Here is a 22,606-nt window from a genome sequence, read left to right as displayed (position 1 = left end):
AGCGCGTCGTAGCAAGGTCCGCGTAGCAACGGCGTAGCGCGTAGCTATTTTTAGCCTGAACGTACTTATTGGATTGCCCCGCTCTCAACTTTTATACAAACGAAATGTAGTATACTCAAATATCTTTACGCGTACATACGTTTATGGGGTAGATAGATAGGTTTAATATAGAGTAAAAAAACTTGGTAATACTTTCGCGATATTGCGGTTTGGTTTCTGTATTTTGTTTTCACATATTACTTAGAACAAATATAACGATTTATTCAGCGATATCATATTAATAACGTAATAAAACAATAGTTTTACAGATATCTTTAAAATGTTTAAACAGTACTGAACGGTTTCCCGCTACTTAATGAATCCAGTAATATTGTCCGTGCACCTCTGACGTCACCACTCAGTGACCTAATAATCTACTAGCATTTCATCGCAGATCGCAGCCAATCTCATTCACAGGAAATTATATTTTATGCAACTTTGATTTGAATTCAATTTTAATATAACTATTTCACTAATCGGTGGTATTTTTGTCGAATCGGATTCTTGATACAAAATGAACTATTAGATAATAAAAATAAGAATTATAATTCCAAGCTGGTGAAGATTACATATTTATCCGATGTTATTAATAATAAAGAAAACAGTTTAAAGCTTTTTCTTTTAAGAACATTTTTTTGCATTTGATTTTTTATAAAATTTATAAGTTACTTAACGAAGAAGTCAATGGTTGACCAAATGACCATAAAGTACATAATTAACGTAACTATAAAGTCTGTTTTAAGATAAACTATGTCTCCAGTAAGTGCGGTTCATGGACCGCTGTAGATTTCCCCCGGGCGGGCGGACGTACGTACAAATTGATTCAGCATTAATTCAATCAAATTACTCTATGAGCTTTTCATAATGTTATAGTCTATCCCAGTTTTAAACGTAATATATGATTAAGTCAGTTTTTTGTATTTAAATATTTATCTTAAGTGTTGTAGATTGATGACAAGCTTTAGGCCATTTGCATTGATAGATAGGCAAACCTTTTGTACTTTAGTGAAACAACTACAATTCGAAAAGTAGTGAAGCGGATCCAGAGATTAGTAGAAACGTGAAAGTTTACATATAACAGTTTTAAACAGTGTATATTTAGTTAAAATGTGTGTGATGATAGGGCGGTTCTCATCTCGATCGGCGGCGTAACCGGGTCGGGCGCTCCGCTCGCTCGGCGCGAACTGTGTCACTCGTGACGTCAGAGGGTACCGCCCGCGCCGCTCCCCAGCGCGACCACGCCGCCACCGACCAGCTCGGAATATTATCAATTATTATGACTGATTACTTATGTAGACACCACTCTTAAATGGGTCAACGAACCGCCGTGTGTGATTTTTTTCTACAAAACACTATCCCGTGCCAAATCTTCGGTTTGGATATTTTTTGTTAAAATTTTACGTGGGCTATTGAAAGTTGCTGTGTATCAAACTTTTACAAATCATCGACTGAAATATCTTCTCTTTATATTATTACCGAGAAGTATTTCCTTTAGTGAAATGGAAATTTACTGATTCACGCGGCGATCGTTGTAAGCTTTATCAATTATATTATCGACGAAATGGTTTCAATGAAGTCTAGTGATTCATATTCATTTGTAGTGATAAATATTTTGATTTTGTCAGTAACTAGCGGCACCTGTCGTCACCGCGTCTACTTGAGTAGTTAGTCACCGCGCCGTGTGGCGTGTGCAGATCCCGACGATCTTACAAACTACTTTACTAGGAACTGATTACTAACTCTTAGTTATTCCGAACGTAATTTGTTTTTATTTCTGTTGCTTCATGTGAGAAGGGCATAATTTGATTCTATTACTGAGTCACGGAAAACTTTTCTCGGAACGACTAGCGACTGCTTCGGTTACGTGTTTCTAGTAAATCATTAAACTACTTCGAACCAACAGAAAAATAATATAGGTACACATGTAAATATGTAGGTAGGTACAACCGTTTTAGTTTTTTTAGGAATGATATGAGTTCCTCTATAATACCATCGATAGGTTTCGGTTATATTCTTCGTAGTTGCCTAAATAGTTGCGAAACTGCTACTTTACGTAGCACATAAGTGCGTACGTCACCGGCGGTAACTGACGGTTATTTTTAACCGTGTTTACTGTCGTAACAGTGTCTATTTCAGAAATTTGGATTACGTGTCGATTGGATGGAGTTTCGTTAAGTTTGGAAAACAAAATGTGCTTCGTAAAGTTTACGATGTTATGTTTGGTCACGGAGAATTACATGGAGCCATTAATGCACACTAAGTAGCCAGTCATTTGTAATTGTTTGCGGTAATATCAATACCTTAATTGGTGCATTGTTATTATATCTTTTTATCAATCCTACAAAGTTTAGAAAAACTATTTGATTCAATAACTGTGTTATCTTTTTGTTAAGCTTTCTTTATAAATATCGGTTTACGATCAAACAACAAATCGAATGATTTTAGTGTCCTAGTATAAAGTTACTGACTATTATCAATTCCTTTTTAAAGCTCTCAAATCGTCCATTACATGTAATATTTATTCAAGAACCAATTACAAGGGCCTCACAGTGGCGGCATTCACTTCGGCCGTACTCTGTACACTGTTGCAACATTTACGGCCGGAGCTGATGTATTGGTTGTAAGAAAGATTTACCGAGCCGACCACTGCGCGTGACGTCACCGCTTGTATTTATCTCAAGGCTCTCCTAGGGCCTACTTCTGTTAAATTATGATCCAGCCGGCCCGTACCTCGTTATTTATTGTACGGCCTTTTTATTTGAGATGTTAACTGTGAAAGAAGTATGGCGGCCTGTCATTACAACGTATTTGGATTTGGAACAGTGTTGCGCGTTGCCTGGTTTCATAAGGTTTGGGTATTCATTTGTTTAATATTTGCTATGATGATTTTGTTGAGATTACTCGTATTATTTCGGTGTTAAAATCTCACAAAATTATGTGGCTTTCTAGTCTGTTCGCATCTTGTCCTGATGGTACATACATTCTTCTCGAAACAACTCAAAAATGAATATTATCTTTGATATGGGCGTTCGTACTAATATATAGATTTAAGCATCTTCTAGTAGTGTTGAAGTAACAGAAACATATCAAGTCCATAGTATATTTTTCCAAATCCGGGTATGAGTAGGTCTTTGGCCCATTTGCATGTTAGTACTGTTGGCATTTATCTCCTAAACTAGTGAATGTTTACAGGCGCCAGAGCAGGTGTCGTGTAGTTCCGTATACGCAGCGTTTGATCTCACCCACGCTGTCATAAACTATTTACACTACCTTTATGGTCATCTATAATTGTCTATTGTTTATCTGTCCATTGATTAAAGAGGTCTGCTAGTTGTACATTGTGCCTAGTTGTTAGGCTCGTTTCATGTCCCGATGTACTTACACTTTGGATTTTTTTATTGATCGTACCACTTCTCTTGTCAGAACTAGAAGGTAGTGATGAAAGACACGTTGTAATTATTATGTTTTGTTCCTTAGTTTTCTGGATGTCTATATTTGATATTATGTTTCATCTTACGTCATTGTATAGAGACTTTTCAACAACTCTTTTTTCTTAAAGAAATCAGTTATTTAATAGATGTATGTAATTATACAGATACGTTAGAGAGTGACATCCATACGTAGTTAGTATTACAAATCGAGTGTAGTACTTAGGAAGAAAACAGAGGATATGATGTCTACCACCAATGAAGTACTATGGCAGTATGTATGATACAACAACGAAGAAGGCAACACGCCGCCGAGTACTTGGTGATGAGGTTATCGAACGTAACTAACTAATCTTTATCCAGCAAACAAGATGCAAAGGCATCGAAATTATACAGCCAAAGCTCCCGATGGGGATAGAGCTAAGCCACCCGCGGCTAAGTCAAATTCGAACGGCGAGGTGGAGCGCGATTGGCTTGCGCGCGTGACGTCAATGCCGACCTCCCGCCGCGCCCCGCGCGTCCCGCACGCCCCCCGAAGGCCGCGCCACTCGCTTCTGAAAAATAATCACGATTTTCGGACGGAACGATTTTTTTTCTTCTTTTCTTCACCACGTACAGTGAGACTTCATTGTTTTAATGTTTGTAGGTGAAGGTGTTATCCAATTATTTCTGCGGTGATTCGAAATGTGGTATCGCTGGCTCGCACGTGTTGGGCTAGTCTACGATCTACAACATCGGCTACTATGTACGCATGTATTGTATAGGTACTAATTCGTATATTCGGTGCTCAGTTACGTAGATCACGTAAGCACGAATGATTAATTCGTAGAATAATGAACGTACGTACAACATTGTCAGATGAAATTAATTGAAAGCTTCATTTTCGTTCCGTTATTTTGGAAATCCATTTTTAGTATAAAAAATTAGGATATTTTGAGTTTCCTATTTATTTGTCTATAAGCAAAGAGATTGCGACGCATTAATATATTGATGTTAACAAAATACTTTCGCGTGCATAGATTATTTCTTTGCACATAGTATTTTCAGATACGAAACCAGTGAAGAGAATAAATCGAATTTTTAAAGTGTAGTAGATTTCCAGTGTATTTATTGTAATATTGTCCTATTCTAGTTCCGTAACAGGATGTGCTATATATATGAAACTCGCGTTTACTATAGCATACCTATACGTTACACGAGTAAACCTAGTAAATGACGATGAATCCTTATATGGTATCTTAAAAAGAAAATTACCCAAAGTTCCCAAAAATCTGCACCCGAATTAAACCGAATCGATTCAAAACCCAACTCGATTGAAAACAAAATCGATTAGCAACAACGTTTGTTTCGCGCCCCGTAAGTCAATACGGATTGTAGAACAAGTCGCGAGTGACATGGAGGCCTATAGAACAGCACGCGATGCCAACAGGTGGCTTGAATTTTTACGATACATAATTAAGTACCACCGCACGAGCTAAGGACATGGTGACACTAGTAATGGCTGGGTGGCAACTATATCTACCACCACTGTGAGACAATCATATCATAACAATTGGTTGCTCGAGAAATTGTTCACTAGTTTTCGTTATTTGTTCAATTAAATTGCAGTGCTTGTGACCAATTATTTGATAAGTATTTATTAAGAGTATTGTGTGCAGTACGTACCTAATTAGATACAGAACTTATATTACAAAGATGTAAGTAGGTAAATTATAACTAACTATTATTAAACTGATATACGTAACTACCGCAGCTGAACTTTTATTTCGAGCGATCAATGAAAAAGCACGTGACAGACTGCGACTCTAGAGTCGGGATGGCGAACATCTGTCAAAATATACATAAAAAAATAAATCAAGGTTGTTTTTTAGCAATGGCGTTCCTCAATGAGGAACAATATTCAATAATTCCGCCTATAAATACAATGAAGCGCCGAATATGGCGCCAGAATTGCTCGCGTCGCGGCGTGCGTGCACGCATGTTTACAAGCGCCCGCGCTATATATAGCCAGCCGGCTATTTGTGGTGTCTCTGATTCATTGCGTTAATTAGCCTTATTTCGGACAACGACGGGTTACGCCGAATAGTTTAAATTTAACAACTCAACTCGAGCTTTTAATAACCATCGACTAGTTTTATTGTTTTCTGTGAGTATTGTTTAGTTCGAACGCAATTATCTGCTGTTTATAAGACTCGTAATCTAGAGTCAGGATACCAAACTATCGAACTAATCATTCTAATTCAACAATTTAATGGCAGAAGCTCTATATACCACTCGGTAAAGTTATAAACGGTCTTATAGTAGGTAGGTAGGTACATGCGTCGGTATATAATTATGAATTCGTCCATATGATAAACATTGAACTTCACGATGATGATCACGCCGGTAGGCTATTGCCCTCCGGCTATTTCAGTTCTTGTCTAGTGAGTGTTTACTTTGGCACTACGACTTGCGATGGGCACACGAACTTACCTCCAAAAAAGTTCCGTGACTAAGAGTACTTTCAAAGAACTCTCTATTCCATTTTTGGTATTGAGAGGTTAAAATCAGTAACGGAAATTTTATTTACAGTATGACGAAACGATCCATTCAAATTAGAAACTATATGAACGGAATTTCATCACACACGCAATAATTATTAGAAAGATAAAATAGATACAGCATTAATAGAGGATAAAACATTTCATCAAATTGCCTTACGTCTGTCTGGCTGAATGTGGTCAGTTGGTAATTAATTAAAAAAAAAGCAATGACAGCTGAATTTTGAATGTAGAACGAGGTGTTTTATAGTGTCACCTTCCCGAGCAGCGTGGTGCCGCGCGGGCTGCAGCCGCGTCTGTTCCTCCAGATCCGTGTGTATCGGAGCGGCCCCGCCCGAGGTTATTTAAATATACCGTGACGTATTACCGGCAGAACTACACCACTAATATGTTTCCTTGATCCCCATCCGGCTGTGCCCTTCCGCGTATAAAAACCCGCTGTAGTTTATTGACAAGCGCACACTATAAATAACTTACTTTGTTTTATGTTTCGCGTACGTTACGGGGTAAAGGTTGTTATTTGTTAGCTCCGTATTATTTTTATTTTCGTATCTATTTACAACTTTAACTGGTTTTAAGTAGATCGTATAAATTATACGTATCTACGTAATATGGTAAATATAGAAACTACGTTACCTTTTACGTGCTCGTGTATTAAAATGAAAAGGTTACATGGCAACAGTACGTTTGGATTTTTATATTAACTAACTAGGTACAGTATCTGAACTCTATTTGACATATTAAATACTCTCGTGAATTTATTCCATTATTTTCCTTTTCACACGCCTTACCTAAATAGGTAAATAAGTTATGTTTCCATAAGGAAATAAATTCTTTTTCCGTGTCGGTTAAAACTATGATAGTGAAAAAAATATTATTTAAGTTATGCAACTATAAAACAAATTTTGATTTTATTCCCTAAATTAAAATAAGTAGAGTAGAGTGTACAACGAAATACGCTACGAGTGTCGTAGAACTTCGTAGAGCCTAACACATCCACGGAAAACATTGATCTGTTTAATCATTTAACGAAATGTATAAAAACGCACGCTGTATCCCATACAACCTACGCGAGACTTCCAAACGTTCAGGTTACATCATAACGATATCTGAGAAAATCGGTTACCAAAGGGAACCTAGACGTAATCACTATAATTAGATCATGTTTTAAAATATACAATTTCCTCACAAGGACATACTTAGAGTTGGTACTGTAGCAATTTTATCTAAATTATTATACATTACCTACTCGTGTTAATTATATATTATGTGTAATATACAGGGTGTCCCTGAAGTCGACGTCCAACAGGCACCAGATGATCGGCAAGGTTCCAAATGTTATCAGAAAAATATAAAAAAAATTCTAAGTCCTACAGTTTTTAAATTACAGTGACTTATGTGTTATCCACGAAAAAGTACACTCTGTGCCAGTCTTTTCACTCTTTTTGCTACAAATCTTAATTTTTTCGTCTGCAGTCTTCCTTACATTATCCTGAATAGTGCTCCAGTAATATGGAATCATAAATTCTTAGCCAACTGCTTTAGATTGGAAAACATTGTTAGTTTTAGAGGAACCAAATACTCTGAATAAAATTTTCACCTTACTTTAAGTGACTGTACTGAATAAATTATGTATGGCGCTAGTAGTGGCAAATTTCACCAAAGTTGGCGCATTTAATGAGGATTCTAAAATGGTATAGCACTTTGCACATTATTTCTTAAATTCGACGCAAAAAAAGATTTTTCAACGAAACTCCGTTTCGATGAATTTATTTGAACTTACTAAAAATTCTTCTAGTGTACTCAAATCATACGTTATAACCTCGTATGCACTAGACAACACTTTGCACGCGATTTGTTATCATCATGTTGAAAATCAGCGAGGATCTCTTGTCAAACAACATTGTCTGTTTACCCGTGATTTCGCTTGCAGCTTTCGTCGGCAATATTATCGCTAGACGAACTGGTGTTGTGCATCTCGAGCCATCGTACACGGGCTTCGGCATTTTAGCTGAGCACTGGCTTTTTTGCGCCGTGTTGATTATTTATTTTTTAAATTATTTTTTGCTTTACCTGCAATTCCTTGTAACGGTGCAAATAACTCTGTCTCGAAAAACTAAAGAATATTTGATGCTTCGTCCCGCATTTGATCACAAGGCATGAACACGTAACTTAATCGGAGGATTCATCAATTTCTTTTTTTTTTATGGTGATATGACGAGTAACTGTGCGTAAGGGCTCATGCACACCATACCATTACCGCGTCGATATGCTGTGTACATGAATCTGCCGCGTCCGTTCCTTTTGATTTTACTACACATTTGATAATATGTTTGATGCACTATGAACATCATATTGCAATCATTCAATATTATTTAGTGAAACATGATACACAACATCAGTTCCTCTAGTAAGTCTAGTAATATTGCCGACGAATGCTTCAAGCGAAATCATGAGTAGACAGACAATGTTGTTTGACAAGAGATCCTCGCTGATTTTCAACATGATGATAACAAATCGTGTGAAAAGTGTTGTCTAGTGCATACGAGGTTATAACGAATGATTTGAGTACACTAGAAGAATTTTTAGTAAGCTCAAATAAATTCATCGAAACGGAGTTTCGTTGAAAAATCTTTTTGTGTCGAATTTAAGAAATAATGTGCAAAGTGCTATACCATTTTAGAATCCTCATTAAATGCGCCAACTTTGGTGAAATTTGCCACTACTAGCGCCATACATAATTTATTCAGTACAGTCACTTAAAGTAAGGTGAAAATTTTATTCAGAGTATTTGGTTCCTCTAAAACTAACAATGTTTTCCAATCTAAAGCAGTTGGCTAAGAATTTATGATTCCATATTACTGGAGCACTATCCAGGATAATGTAAGGAAGACTGCAGACGAAAAAATTAAGATTTGTAGCAACAAGAGTCAAAAGACTGGCACAGGGTGTACTTTTTCGTGGATAACACATAAGTCACTGTAATTTGAAAACTGTAGGACTTAGAATTTTTTTTATATTTTTCTGATAACAGTTGGAATCTTGCTGATCATCTAGTGCCCGTTGGACGTCGATTTCAGGGACACCCTGTAGATATAGTAGCAAAAGCCCAAACATCAAAAACGTAAAGCAAGCAAAGTGTAAGAGGTTATCCAACATTCGGCTACTGCCGACGACAATATAAATTGGCAACATCAGTGTCTCCAGTGGGATGGCGGAGAGATGCGGGCATGCGCGCCCCTATCGATCCATGCTTCGAGATGACTTTACGAGAGGCCCGCGCTCGAGCGCCCCAGCCGTGCATGTCCCGACGTTGCCGACTATTTTGTCTACGGCGCCACTAGTCGTACAAACTCCTTTTTTTGCTTTTTATTCTATTTTTAAATTAGGAAAAAAATACACTACATATTATTATAGGTATCGTATCGTCTTTGCACCTACTCTTCAAATACAAATGCTTAATTAAAAAAAAAATAGTTTTTAATTATTTGAATTTGGAAATAAATCTTAGCTATTATTCGAATGCAGTGAATTCATCATAAATTACATTGAAGAGGGAGAACGATTAGAAAGCAATACATTACTGCTATCTTGGCAGGCACTTCAAACCTCTTACGTTCGTAACTACTTGCTTGTGTATCGTAGTTTCATGGTAATCACAATACGGTGTGGAGATTAACTAGCATCCGACCTAATTCAATTAGTCTCGAGATTGAATTCATTGCTTTCCGTATACATTGCACTAAATATCCCTCGATGCACTACTGTCTATTAATTAACTTTAAACACATCTTGTTAAATAGGTGTCCATATCTTAATAATCTAAATAACAATAGCCAAATTTTGACGCTAGATTTTTCCTTAAATAATTCTTTTACTTAAGCATACCCGTTTGTAGACGCGTGTTATATTCTACAGTGAATGCCAATAATAAAGGCTAGGAATGATTATATTCTGGAGCTGCGGACTACCTAGCGGGTTTACCGGGGCTCTGGCTCGAAAAGCAGGAGTAGGAACGGTTTGTCCTTCAGCAAAACGGTCAGTAAAAGTCTGACACTCCCTCCCGCCTCGCCCAAGGCGGGAGAAGTCATTGGATGATTTTCCCCCATCAAAAAAAAAAAAACAAAAGGAATGATTATATATATACCTATATAAAAAGGTCTGTATGTTTATGATAAGTGCATACAATCGGGTCCGTGCGTGGCTCGGGTCCCCACGGTGTCATGTGGCATGGCATGTCCGAACTTGATCAGGGACGATGCATCGCGTGCCTTGTAATGTAATGCGTCCCCACCACTATTAGCTTATTGAATACCTTCATGTACACGACTGATATGTTTTCCATTACCGAAGCTCAGAGGTACACTATTGTTGTATCTAGTTTATTAATTTCATCTATTGGTTTTATGAGCGAGTGTTGTTTTATGATTCAATTTGGTTATGGAATAATGGTAATTGTGATTCGGTCTTAATAGATTAAAAAGGTCAAATGAAAACAAAAAGCGAAGACGTATCTTCATAGGATATTCAATTTGTAAAACTTAGTTCTACGCACTACGGTTTTTGTAGTGGGGATCAAAAATAAAAATGAGATATTCTGCGCAGAAACATGTGGAATACACCACTAAGATACAGGCATGCTTGTGCCTAAGTGGCATTAGCACACAAATACATTTTTTCATCACAAAATGAATTCTCATCCCCTTTACATTCGAGGTAAATTAATTTGAAGGGAATCGCCCGATGGTCCGCGCACAGTAACACCGAAGTCGCTAATGGTCACCCATCCAATTTATTACAGCACTAATCGCAATTTACGACATGGAACTATCGCGGGGACATTATCACCTTACGCTTGGGGAGCGTGTATGACGTCATCTGACATTACAACCTCTCTGTTTACAGTCTGCAACTTCATAGTGCACGAGCGATGCGTGGGGCAAGTGGTGACGCCGTGCTGCGGGGTGGCGCCGAGCCTCATCAAGGTAATATACACTCTATTTCGTATATTACATGACACATTTACCAGTACATTGCAATAGAACAGATAGCTAACTGTGTATCATTCCCACAGAACCCAGTGGCTCACTGCTGGTCAGAGCCCACACACCACAAACGCAAGTTTTGTACGGTGTGCCGGAAGCGGCTCGATGAATTACCAGCTCTACATTGCATGAGTGAGTACTGCTACACGTGACTACTGCGGAATCTCTTTCATTTTGAGTAATGTTAACGTTCCTTTTTATGATAGGTGACACGTTGAGATGCTGGTGTTACGAGTAAATATTATGACTTTTTGATTTGTAGAAACGCTACTTGTGATGATGTACTATGGTTTGTGTACTGCTAAGACAACAGCACTCGTGTTTGTTTAGCTATTTAGCGTCACATGATTTAAATTCCGACAAACGTAGGCTCGACTGTACTACTCGATGCATCACAGCTACACGTATGTTTTGCTTAGCTTGTAAGTGCGGCCAGTGTAGTGACACGTGTGTTGTCGTGCAGTATGCGAGTACTACGTGCATGGAGAATGCGTAGACTTCGCTGCAGCCGACTGCAAGGAGAACGCGACCTACTGCGCGGGCAGCGAGCCGCGCCACGTGCATCACTGGCGCGAGGGCAACCTGCCCGCGAACAGCAAATGCTCCGCGTGCCGGCGGGCCTGCTGGTCCGCCGAGTGCCTCACGGGCTACCGCTGCGAGTGGTGCGGCAGTACGGTGCGTACACATATACATCTCTTACACCCCACTACTTGTAGTCTGTGCACTCCTTACATCGTTACTGACCGCGCGCTCGTCCCACAGTGCCACGCAGGATGTCGCGCCCTCATACAGGACGATTGCAACTTCGGGATGCTGCAGCCGATCTTCTTACCACCGTCGGCGGTGTCTATCCCGCGCACGGAGGTGCCCATGGAAGCCATCATCGGCGTGCACGTGCGGCCGCCGCCGTCGCAGCGGGACTTCGGCTGCCGTAAGTGTCCCACAAACAGTGGCCCCGGCAAACACCGCTTCCCGCCACGTACATGTGCCACGCAATTCGCAGCGAGCTTCCTTAGTATAGGCCTCGCTTGTAAAGTAGTCGGAAGGTTCGCGCTCAGCTGGTCACAGGCACACACGGTCACAGATCTGCTGCTTCAAGATGCAGAGGATCAACACAGGAACTTTTTGCCAAACTATTTTTTGTTATGACTCGCTTTGCTAATGAATTCTTTATCTTACATTGGGTTTGGAATCATAGCAATAATTTTTCCAAGTTACACTTCTTTTGGCTTGACTCCCTCAGTACACTTTTACCTTGGTCTTTCGACTGTGCACTCGGTTCGAAGTACGTGAGTGAAGGGGTTGATGATCGTGCGTGGCTGGTCGGCGGCGGCACAGTCGCGGTAGGCGGTGTAGGTCGGACGCGACTCGGCGAATCGCTTGGCACATGCGTTGAGCGGCGTGGCGTGAGCGTGTGTGTTGGGGCAGCGCGCGCTGGCGGATGGGCGCCGGCGCGGCTGGTGACGCTGGCGCGGCGCCTGCTGCCCGCCGCCTGCAGCCCGCACGGTGGCGCGTCGCCCCCCTACTCCAGAGGTAACCCGCCCGCGCCCAGCCCGCGCCCCCACGACCTCCACGCCCCGCGTCTAGCGCACCCGCACCGGCTCCCGCAGCTGTACCTACCAGGGACCGTACCAGCAGCACCTGGCGCTCCGCACCGCTCGTCCGACATGATCTCTTGCTCGAGACGCTTGTAGTTTCATTTTTCAGAAACCTGTAGAACACGGTTGCCTGGTCGGTACATCTCCATGCATGTTGCTTGACTGAACTCTTACTGCAGTGAAGTCAAGCGAAACGTAAAGGCTTTCTCTGTCAGCTTACACCTTCCTTCTAGATGCTCTACAAACTGTATATATGTTTAAAACACTAACTCTATCCTGTCCCACACAAGGATGTTTACGGGTCTACAATAATATAATTTAATGGATTAAAACATGGTCACCTATGTACAGAACATGTGACACGAGTAGCAACTATCACCGTACACATTCTTGTCTTACACTGAAGCTGTCTCTCCTTCTCTCTTGGTTTCTGTGTGTGCATGAGGCGACTGCTTTATAACCGAGTAACACACATACTGCACACCTGCGGCACTCTGTACCTCACTACTCGATGCCGTCACACGACTCTCTATACCTTCCCTGTTCATGAAACTACAAGACCTCAAAAAGATAATTAATCTAGTATTTTTCTATTTCCAATATTCTGAGTAATACCATGGAGTCTGATTACATGCCCGATGGGCTTGCCCGTATTACATACATAGAAGAAAAGGGCAATTGGTGAATGTACTACGAAACATACCAAGTTAAGCATGTTATAAAATAAACAATCCTTGAAACAATAAAAGATACAAGGAAACAAAATATGGCGACTGAATGTTACCTACTTATTTCTATTCTGTAAGTGAATGCTCCCTTGGCAATATCTCCACACGGCTTGTATCTCCACAATAGTGTATATCTTTAGCTGACCTGTCCCGGCGCCGGCACTAGTCTTGTAGTTGAGTGAAGCCCTGGTTATCCGTGCCCACTCCCTCACATAGCTCAGGGCGGTCAGTCCAAGAATACTCATGATGCAGTATTCCAACGGCACGAAGGTAACAGACGGATATCGCGATATTAACGACATACATTGTGTGTATTTATTTATGCTTAAGTGTCCAACGCTGCTTTGTGTAAGATGTCATTATTGAAAACACGTTCACAACAAGCAATGTACCTTCATTAACATTTTCTATCTAGCAACAGGCAAAGATGGCTGATTTACTTTTTTAATAATGACATCACGATATTAATGTATGTTTATAAAAGTTGTATGATGGTCAGTTTCCAATTGAAAACGCTATTGTTTCTATATTGAACTCACAGTGAATATCTTTCTTTTATATATGTATGAATTAACTTATTACTTGACTAGTCATACAACTTCATGTTAGTAGATAAATAATGACTACTTCATACATCGAGATGTAAGGTACAAAATACAGTTTTCAGTTCCACTATAAAATACAAATGATAATATCAAATGAATTTAAGTACTGTCTCGATGTATGTATAACATAAAAGAACAAAATAATAAACCTATAACATAAATATAAACTATGATAACTCTTTTGGCTGCGATGTTTCGCTTACTTAGGAGCGCTGTGTCCTGGACTTTATACAATCCCGAAAACCGCTTCGATACAGATAAATAATAAAACATTAAAAATAAAATATGACTAAACTAGAGAGTACTGGCAGCTCCTTATAATGAGGTTGAGGCTGACAGCCTCGGCTTCATTCTACGGGCTGTGTCTGACTTCTTGTATCTTACGAGAAGTGACATGTTTCCTCCACAAACATAAATAATGGCGACGGGGGTGTGTATGTGAGCGATATGGGTGTTGCAGCACGCAGTGTCAGCGAGGAGTTCAGTTCCGGCTGCGAGGGCCGTTCGGGCTCCGGCGGCGGCTCCACGGGCGCTCCCGCCGACCAGGACCACCGCCCGGACCACAAACAGCATCGGGACAGGACCCCGGATGATCGAGATGAAGGTAATTCAACCACACATTTTACACTCAATAAGAACATATCAACACCCTGGGAAAGACCTCGCAAAGGCACTTTTAAAAGCCAGTTCATCAGTGAGCATTAATTTTACCACATTTACTTCAAGTGGATGAGCGCTTAAGATAATCCTACATCGAATTTATGTATTTTGGCAACAGAAGTGGTGAAGGTGTACGACGGCGAGGCAGCTTGGTCTCGGCGGCTGTACCGGCCCGTAGTAGTGGGTCGCAACTGGAATGAGCGCGAGCTGGTCGCAGCGGCGCTGCGTGCCTTCCACGTGGCGCGCGACCCCGACCTGTTCGAGCTCACCGACGCACTGGCCGGCGACGAGCCCCCGCTCAGGGACCCCACGCCCCTCGCGCATGTTACACGCCTTCCCAACAAGAGACCGGCACTCTTCTTACGATTCAAGTGAGTACAGAACTACAACTTCTATAAGTCACGATGCAATAGCGATCTAGAAGAAGTGACGATACAATGAAACCCAACACAAATACTTAATAACCTCTACCTGATTGAGAAGATATTAGCATTTTCCTGCTCAGATAACAAAATAGTGTTAAAAATACAAACACTAAGTTTTCCTGCATAGGTAATACATATTACAATCAGGATTGCAACCTGCATAGTTTTGTTACATTCTTATACAAATTTCTAAGAAGACATGTCTGGTTTTTGTGAGTTCAGTGTTCTAGTAATATTCCTAAGAATGTTCAACAGTTCTAAGAAAGAATCGTCAGATTATGTTTGTGGGTGATTCGGTTCTCCTGAACGGTTGGTTGGTTGTGTGCAGAGAACCAGAGAGTGGTGGTGGCGAGGTACGAGTGTACCCGGGGCGGGTAGCGGGCGCCGGCGAGACGTTCGTGACGGTCGGCATCACCGGCGACGACGCCGTGGCCGACCTGATGGCCGCCGCGCTCGAACGGTTTGGACTCGACCCCGCGCGGGCCGTGCATGACTATCGTTGCTCAGAGATATTGCTAGACCGCGGAGGTAAGTGTCTTAGCACATTACACCTTATACAATTTATATAGAAACTTGTCTTTAAATTCAACCACTTGATAATAGAAGACAGTAGAAAAATAGAAGATGAGTAGCGTAGTGGTATTGTGTGGGCTCGGTAATCACGCGTAGCTTGCAACTGTTGGCCCAGTGTCGGAGCGCGTGCTGGAGGAGGACGAGCGGCCGTGGCGCATCGTGGTGCGGCTGGCGCGCGAGTCCGTGCGCCGCATGGAGCTGGCGCGCTTCTACCTGCAGCCGCGCCGCGACCCGCACGGACCCACGCTCGCGCTCTTCGTCGCCTCCCTACCGCCCGGCCTCTCCGAGAGGAACTACGAGAACATCTTGGTCGAGTTCCTGGGTGCCGGTCAGTATACTACATCTTTTCCACTTTAATATCATAATGATTCTTCTTCTTTCTGTCTTTATCTCAAGTTACTTATAGGTCGCAATAATTATCTTCTTTTACAATATTAATTCAAAGCAAGAGTTCCTTTCTTATTTTACCATTATCAATCATGTTGGAACTGCACCAAGTACGAGAAATAACTAAAGGTGAACGTTGCAGATAACAAGTTCACCTCGATCGGCCCGATCTACTACGAGTACGGGTCGATGGTGATCACGTATGAGGACGCGAGCAAAGCGGTGCGCGCGCTTTATGCGCTCAGAGAGGCCAAATATGAAGATAAGCATTTATTGGGTAAGTTAACTTTACACGCAAAATCATTAGTATTACATAAATAAATACTTCATCTTTCTTCTTCTTCAGTCTCTCACTGACTGACACTAAAGACAGTATTATCATGTGAGTGTAATGTTTCCGCAGTGATGTTGTTGCCGAGCATCGAGCCTTCGATGGTGCCGGCGGGCGTGAAGCCTCTGCTGGTGTTCGTTAACGTTAAGTCTGGAGGCTGTCAAGGCCTCGAGCTCATTTCTTCCTTCCGCAAACTCCTAAACCCCTACCAGGTGTTTGACCTTGAAAATGGAGGTCCGCTGCCTGGGTAAGTGACATTTTTAACCTTTTAACCTTCCTCCATAATAATTTTCGAGTCAATATCAATCAAATGCAATCCAATATCCGTCTAGATTACTCTGTAAGTAGGCCACGAAAACCACAAGAGTATTACCAATGTTATATATTCCGTGTGCAGATTGTACGTGTTTCGTCACATTCCCAACTACAAGATCCTAGTGTGCGGCGGCGATGGCACGATCGGTTGGGTGCTGCAGTGTCTCGACAACGTCGGCCAGGACTCGCAGTGCTCCAACCCACCCTGTGCCATCGTGCCGCTTGGCACTGGTAAGTATCCCATCAATAGGGACTTAAATAACTTTATTATTATCAATTACGAACAATAGGAACCAATAGTTTAATTAATACGAACAACAGGTAACCAAGACACCTCCAAGTGTTCACTGCTCATCTTCAGGTAACGACTTGGCCCGCACCCTCCGCTGGGGCTCCGGTTACACTGGTTGCGAGGACCCTCTGTCGTTGCTGCGTGACGTCATAGATGCCGAGGAGATCCGCCTCGACCGCTGGACTGTTGTCTTCCACCCCGAGGATAAGCAGGACGAGCCTAAGGAGCTCTCCAAGCAACTACCTGGTTAGTGGACAGTTCCATTGCAGCAGTGATGATTAACATTTCTTTTTGTTTTGTAAATCATTATAAGAGCTGTTCTTCATCAGTTTTGTAGCTCAAATCTTTCTCACCACACAAAGTAGTGAAACACCCAAATTGCATAAAGTTCAGAAAAAAATCCATTTCGTATCCATTAATTTCTTCCGCCTTAAAACCAGTAGCATATCATAATCATGATAGTGTTTGTGACTACATTTGTGTGATTCCGCAGCGTCTGTGACCACAGGATCACAGAGCGAGGACAACTCGCAGATCCTCGTGATGAACAACTACTTCGGCATCGGGATAGACGCGGACCTCTGCTTAGATTTCCATAATGCTCGTGAAGAGAATCCTAATAAGTTTAATAGCAGGTACGTACTGCATACTTTACTGAACACCCTTTCATTCTAGACAGAATATCAGTATCAGAATATGTGAAACGGTAATGGAATGGAACTTCGTGTTTGCTTTAGGCTCAGAAACAAAGGTGTGTACGTGAAGATGGGACTCCGGAAGATGGTGGGGCGCAAGATGTGCAAGGATCTGCACAAAGCCATCCGTCTGGAGGTGGACGGCAAACTAGTCGAACTGCCGCAGCTAGAGGGCATCATCATTTTGAATATACTCAGGTAATTATATACTCCTAGCTATGTTGCTCAGCTATGAGCATTTACTTGAAGAAAATTGTAGTTTACGCAACAGCAACAACGTGACTTTCGACATCTGTTCATCCGTTTTCGTATTTAAAAATTTAGAAGAATAATAAGACTGATAATCTGACCTGTATTTCCAGCTGGGGTTCAGGTGCCAATCCATGGGGCCCGGAGAAAGACGATCAGTTCAGCAAGCCCAACCACTGGGACGGCATGCTGGAGATCGTGGGCGTCACCGGCGTCGTACACCTGGGACAGATCCAGTCTGGCTTGCGAGGCGCCATGCGGATAGCGCAGGTACGACCCTGTACAAAGAGATTTTGTAAATGTATAGAACGAAGTACATATAGAAATTTATTACCATGCATGTGTGTATTGAAAGACCACCATCTTCTTTTAAACCAAGTCAATGAACGGTATGGAAGTATAGAAGATTCAGTAGGTCTGATATACAGTCACCTTAGCCGATGTGCCTGCTTCAGTAAACCAGCATATTTCTTACCTCTTGCTCTGTTCCAGGGTGGCCACATCAAAATCAACCTTAAGAGCGAGATCCCCGTGCAGGTGGACGGCGAGCCGTGGGTGGCGGCGCCTTCCGAGGTGGTGGTGCTCAAGTCTGCGCTCAAGGTAACTATGTCCACCACTTACCTACTCCTACTGTAGACAACGAGGGTTGAGGCATATCTCGGTGTGAACAACCTTGCTAACTATGTGTCTAAGAGTCCATTTCAAGGTCGACGTGTTGAGCCTCATCAGCTCAGTGGGTGTTCCAGAATGTGTACACTGTAAGTCTGGCGACGCAAGCAATCTCCCACTTGTTTACAGCATCCTATACACAGTTCGGCCACGTGTCGTACTGCTCAACTCTCGTTGGACGTAAGCTCCAATCTGTGTTTGCATGTGCTCGCTTGCCTGGGCCCGCACAGGGCTCAAATTTTAAAGCTTATTTAAAACATTTTAAGTATTATTCTTAAATTTTATTCAAATTAAAAGTTTCACTTGGTCACCTGGAGGCTCGGTCTAGGTTCACATTGATTTCAAGTACTGTTCCATACATGACAAAATTCAATTTATCTTAAACTGATCTTATATTAGACTTTCGAATTGAGTAATAGAAGCGACCGAGCACAGATGATGAAGCAAAGCTTTGTACTATAAGATCTACCGCCCCGAGTCACGTATCGCCCGAGCACTCAAACTCCACTCAGCACCGATGTTACACTAGTTATTCCGAGCGGCGACGTGGCCCGCACCGCGCCACGTCGCCGCTCCGGCCCGCGCCCCGTCCGGTCGGCAGCATACGTACACCTGACCATACATACGCAGCAACATCGGCACGCGCGGGTAATACGTTCAGTCGATCGCACTTCTGGGCACTCGTACTTCGGACTACCGCTTTGTACATACGTTAGCGAGGCACGGCCGTAGTAGCACGGGTCAGGTGTACGTAGCGGGGCGGGGCGGGGCGGTGCGGGCGGCGGGCGGCGCGTGACGTGCGTGTGCTGCAGGCGACCATGCTGAAGAAAACCAAGCGCGGGTCCGCGGGCGCGTCGTCGGCGGCGGGCACCTGACCGCTCGCGCCCCGCCCCGCCGCTGCCAGTCGCGCCCCGTCCGCAGGCCACCATGCTGAAGAAGCGCGGCAAGGTGCGGCGCCGCAACACGGAGCCCAGCATGCCGCGCTCGCCGGAGCGGCCCGAGCGGCCCGAGCGGCCCGAGCGGCCCGAGCTGCGCGAGCGGCCCGAGCGGGCCGAGCGGGCCGCCGACTCCTGAATCTGGCTGAGCGAGCGCCTGATCTAACGCGCCCGCCCGCCCGGGGCTCAGGGCGGGCGCGCGCGGGCGCTCGCTGCGCCGCGTGGCTGGCCGTCACGCGGGTCGCTGTCCGCCGCACCTCTCGTGTATATAAATTTAAAATCAAAATATATAAACATAAATATAAAAAGAATAAAATTAATAGGTGATAGAACAGTTGTTTTATTTAGAAAAAATATTTCACATAATATATATGCAAAAAGAATGTACATTAAATGAATTTAATGAAGACGTATAACATTACAACGTTTTTTCTTTCTATCCTCTGGTATTCACCCTGATTCCTCAGCGACCGAGCGCCTCTTTGTGCGTCCACAAGATAAGCGTAAATAAGATTTTGAAATAATCTGTGAGTCCACACACAATATGCATTGTATAATGTAGATCCGATGGGCAAGGTCGGACAGAGATTTGTAAGCAACCATTGTAGGTAACTGACATAGTAATGGTCATGGAAACCAAAAGACTAATTTTCTTGAACAAGAATAGCTTAATATTTTTAATGAATATAGGATGAATACGGAAATAAATACGGAAGTTATTCCAAAAGCTCTTGGGCCTCGTATGTACCGTACCTAAGGAAGGCCCTTGTCCAATAGTGGGACAGAACCCTCAGTTAAGGGCAGTAACTCATGGCGAATCACTCAATAAAAGTACGAAGACTAGGGAACCAGGATCATGAAAAGGCGGTAGACAATATAAAATGACTCCAGGCTTTGGGTTATTGCTATTAAAATTTAGGCACAACTCGAGAAGAACTTGTAGACATCATATTTGGATAGATTAAGGAAAACATAATCTGTAAGTTTTTTTATGGCATAGGTCGGTAAACAAGCGGCCTGATCACCTGGTGGTAAGCAATCGGCGTCACCTATAGTCACCCGAAAGACCAGAGGTGTTGTGTGCCTTTTGGACGGGTTAGGAATTTAAGGATTGATTGGGATTTGGGGTAATTGGGCCTACGGTAACCTCACTCACACGACAAAACACAACGCAAGCGTTGTTTCACGTCACTTTTCTGTGAGGCCTTGGTATCACTCCAGTCGAGCCGGCCCATTCGTGCTGAAGCATGGCTCTCCCACACTTAAAAGAGAAGAACCAGATGAGGAGTAAGGGAGATAAGGATGTAAGTATAATATTAAAAATGAAAAAAGGAAACCAAAAGAAACTTTAAAAGAAAACAACAAAACTGCAATCAATATTTTTATTTATTTTTATTATCTCATCCCGAGACTTAAGACTAGTACAAAGCACTACCATTCTTAGTTACCGTTACAGAAACGTCTATAGACGTCACAAAGTAATTTAGTCTTTAAGACTGCTTAATTAAAGCTTAAATTATAACAGCAAGCGAATTAAGTTGACCAAAATGGGACTGTTAAGACAAAACGCCTTTTATTCTCCGAAGGGGTAGACAGAATAGCATATACCCTTAGTACGAGTTTGTTTTACGTTGAACGAAAACGAAACGAGAGCGCGTTCGGCGCTCTGATTGGTTGGAATATTCGAGCCGGCCAATCAGAGCGCTGAACGCCGTCTCATTTCGACCACTTTAAACGTAAAGCAAAATCATACTAAGGCTTCAGTTATGTTATGAGTCCCATATAATAGAAGGTGAGTCTATTGCCATTACACAATACAGATTATATAAATGACTATTTACAATAGAATAAGATGGGCTACAAGCGTGAAATAGATTTAAAAATATATTTTGTACTTGATCAGATAGTAACGCAATGTGCTGTGTTCAAAGTTGTATATTTAAATGGTGGACTAACATTTTTGAAAATATTGGGATGTCATTTAAAAAGGTTGATTCATTTGTGATGTGTTTCAATTAATTAATATTTTTACAATCTTGCAAATAAATGACACAACCTTGATCATTAATCTCACAATTATAATAAACTCCTGGTCCAAAATCTTCTGGAACCATTTGGAACCATCTATTTTTATCTTTAGTCCACCACTTGTTAAAGAGAATAAATATTAAATACATACAATTCCAAGTTTTACACATGACGAAAATTTATACAATATTTTTGTTTTAAATAAATATAAAATCAGTATAAAGGTAAACAATTGCACACGAGTCTTAAGCCAATAGATTATTCGTCACATTTTATGCATCGATTCGATTTCTCAAACCACTCGAGTCTTACAAGTAAATCATAAACTTAAACCTAATTGTAATAATAATTATCAAATATAGCGCATAGCGTCAAAAGTACACATTCTCAGGTATCTTGAGAACACCATGTACTTAATCCAAGGCATTAGAAATCACAATATTCGTGCCCCACAGCATAAGACTGGATTCATCGAAAAAGGAACCTACATCCCACGACAATAAGACCTACTTTCAATTTATCAAATTCATATCAGTCCAAATTTTTTTTTAATCATTTTTTTACAATATTTACAGAAAATACATTGAAAATGGGATCCAAAACTAATTATTTTTTGTTCAATTTAGTGCTATGAAAATAATCCATAGTTTAAATTCGATTTGGATGCAGATAAAGCCGTATTGAACGTGAAAATTAAGCAGGAATACTTGGTTATACAAATCACCGTACTACGTTACAAAGTCACGCAAAAATGAACCTTAAATTACACAGCAATAAAGCATTAAATTATTTCAAGATGCCAGAGGGAAAGGTCAAAGAACTTACGCCTACTAAGAATCTATTTGAATTGGGAATTATGAAAAACACACATTATATTCACTACGTCACTACAGCGAATTAGTTTTGCAACAACCTTATTTAAAAACTCATCAAGGCAGATTGACACTTAGGTAGTTAACCGTAGATATATATTTCATTGTCTCTGCATCTGCGCTGAATCCATCTTTATTTTGCTTATCTTTATACCAATTAGTTTGGCTCACTGAACAAGACATTTTTCGCAT

At 41.6% G+C, this 22,606-nt stretch overlaps 1 protein-coding gene across 7 annotated transcripts in view; it reads left to right on the top strand.

The window, feature by feature from the left end:
- LOC118269679 (diacylglycerol kinase theta) overlaps positions 1-19,846 on the top strand; it is a 29,596-nt gene extending 9,750 nt beyond the window's left edge. The window contains exons 2-19 of one of the 7 annotated variants that reach the window (XM_050707135.1): positions 10,913-10,992; positions 11,082-11,184; positions 11,516-11,727; positions 11,815-11,983; positions 12,481-12,585; positions 14,444-14,587; positions 14,762-15,014; positions 15,397-15,596; positions 15,757-15,969; positions 16,171-16,305; positions 16,432-16,606; positions 16,757-16,905; positions 17,036-17,212; positions 17,475-17,601; positions 17,704-17,859; positions 18,024-18,180; positions 18,403-18,510; positions 19,501-19,846. In XM_050707135.1, the coding sequence (XP_050563092.1) occupies positions 10,913-10,992; positions 11,082-11,184; positions 11,516-11,727; positions 11,815-11,983; positions 12,481-12,585; positions 14,444-14,587; positions 14,762-15,014; positions 15,397-15,596; positions 15,757-15,969; positions 16,171-16,305; positions 16,432-16,606; positions 16,757-16,905; positions 17,036-17,212; positions 17,475-17,601; positions 17,704-17,859; positions 18,024-18,180; positions 18,403-18,510; positions 19,501-19,653 (2,816 nt within the window). In that variant the 3' untranslated portion in view covers positions 19,654-19,846. Of the gene's footprint in view, positions 1-10,912; positions 10,993-11,081; positions 11,185-11,515; positions 11,728-11,814; positions 11,984-12,480; positions 12,586-14,443; positions 14,588-14,761; positions 15,015-15,396; positions 15,597-15,756; positions 15,970-16,170; positions 16,306-16,431; positions 16,607-16,756; positions 16,906-17,035; positions 17,213-17,459; positions 17,602-17,703; positions 17,860-18,023; positions 18,181-18,402; positions 18,511-19,391 lie in introns of all 7 variants that reach the window. The other 6 variants (XM_035584925.2, XM_050707136.1, XM_035584921.2 and 3 more) reach the window with 6 other exon arrangements.
- Positions 19,847-22,606: the final 2,760 nt, after the last annotated feature.

This window comes from Spodoptera frugiperda, chromosome 30 (assembly GCF_023101765.2).
Source record: "Spodoptera frugiperda isolate SF20-4 chromosome 30, AGI-APGP_CSIRO_Sfru_2.0, whole genome shotgun sequence".
Classification (NCBI taxonomy): domain Eukaryota; kingdom Metazoa; phylum Arthropoda; class Insecta; order Lepidoptera; family Noctuidae; genus Spodoptera; species Spodoptera frugiperda.
This window is presented reverse-complemented; position numbering and strand designations above follow the sequence as displayed.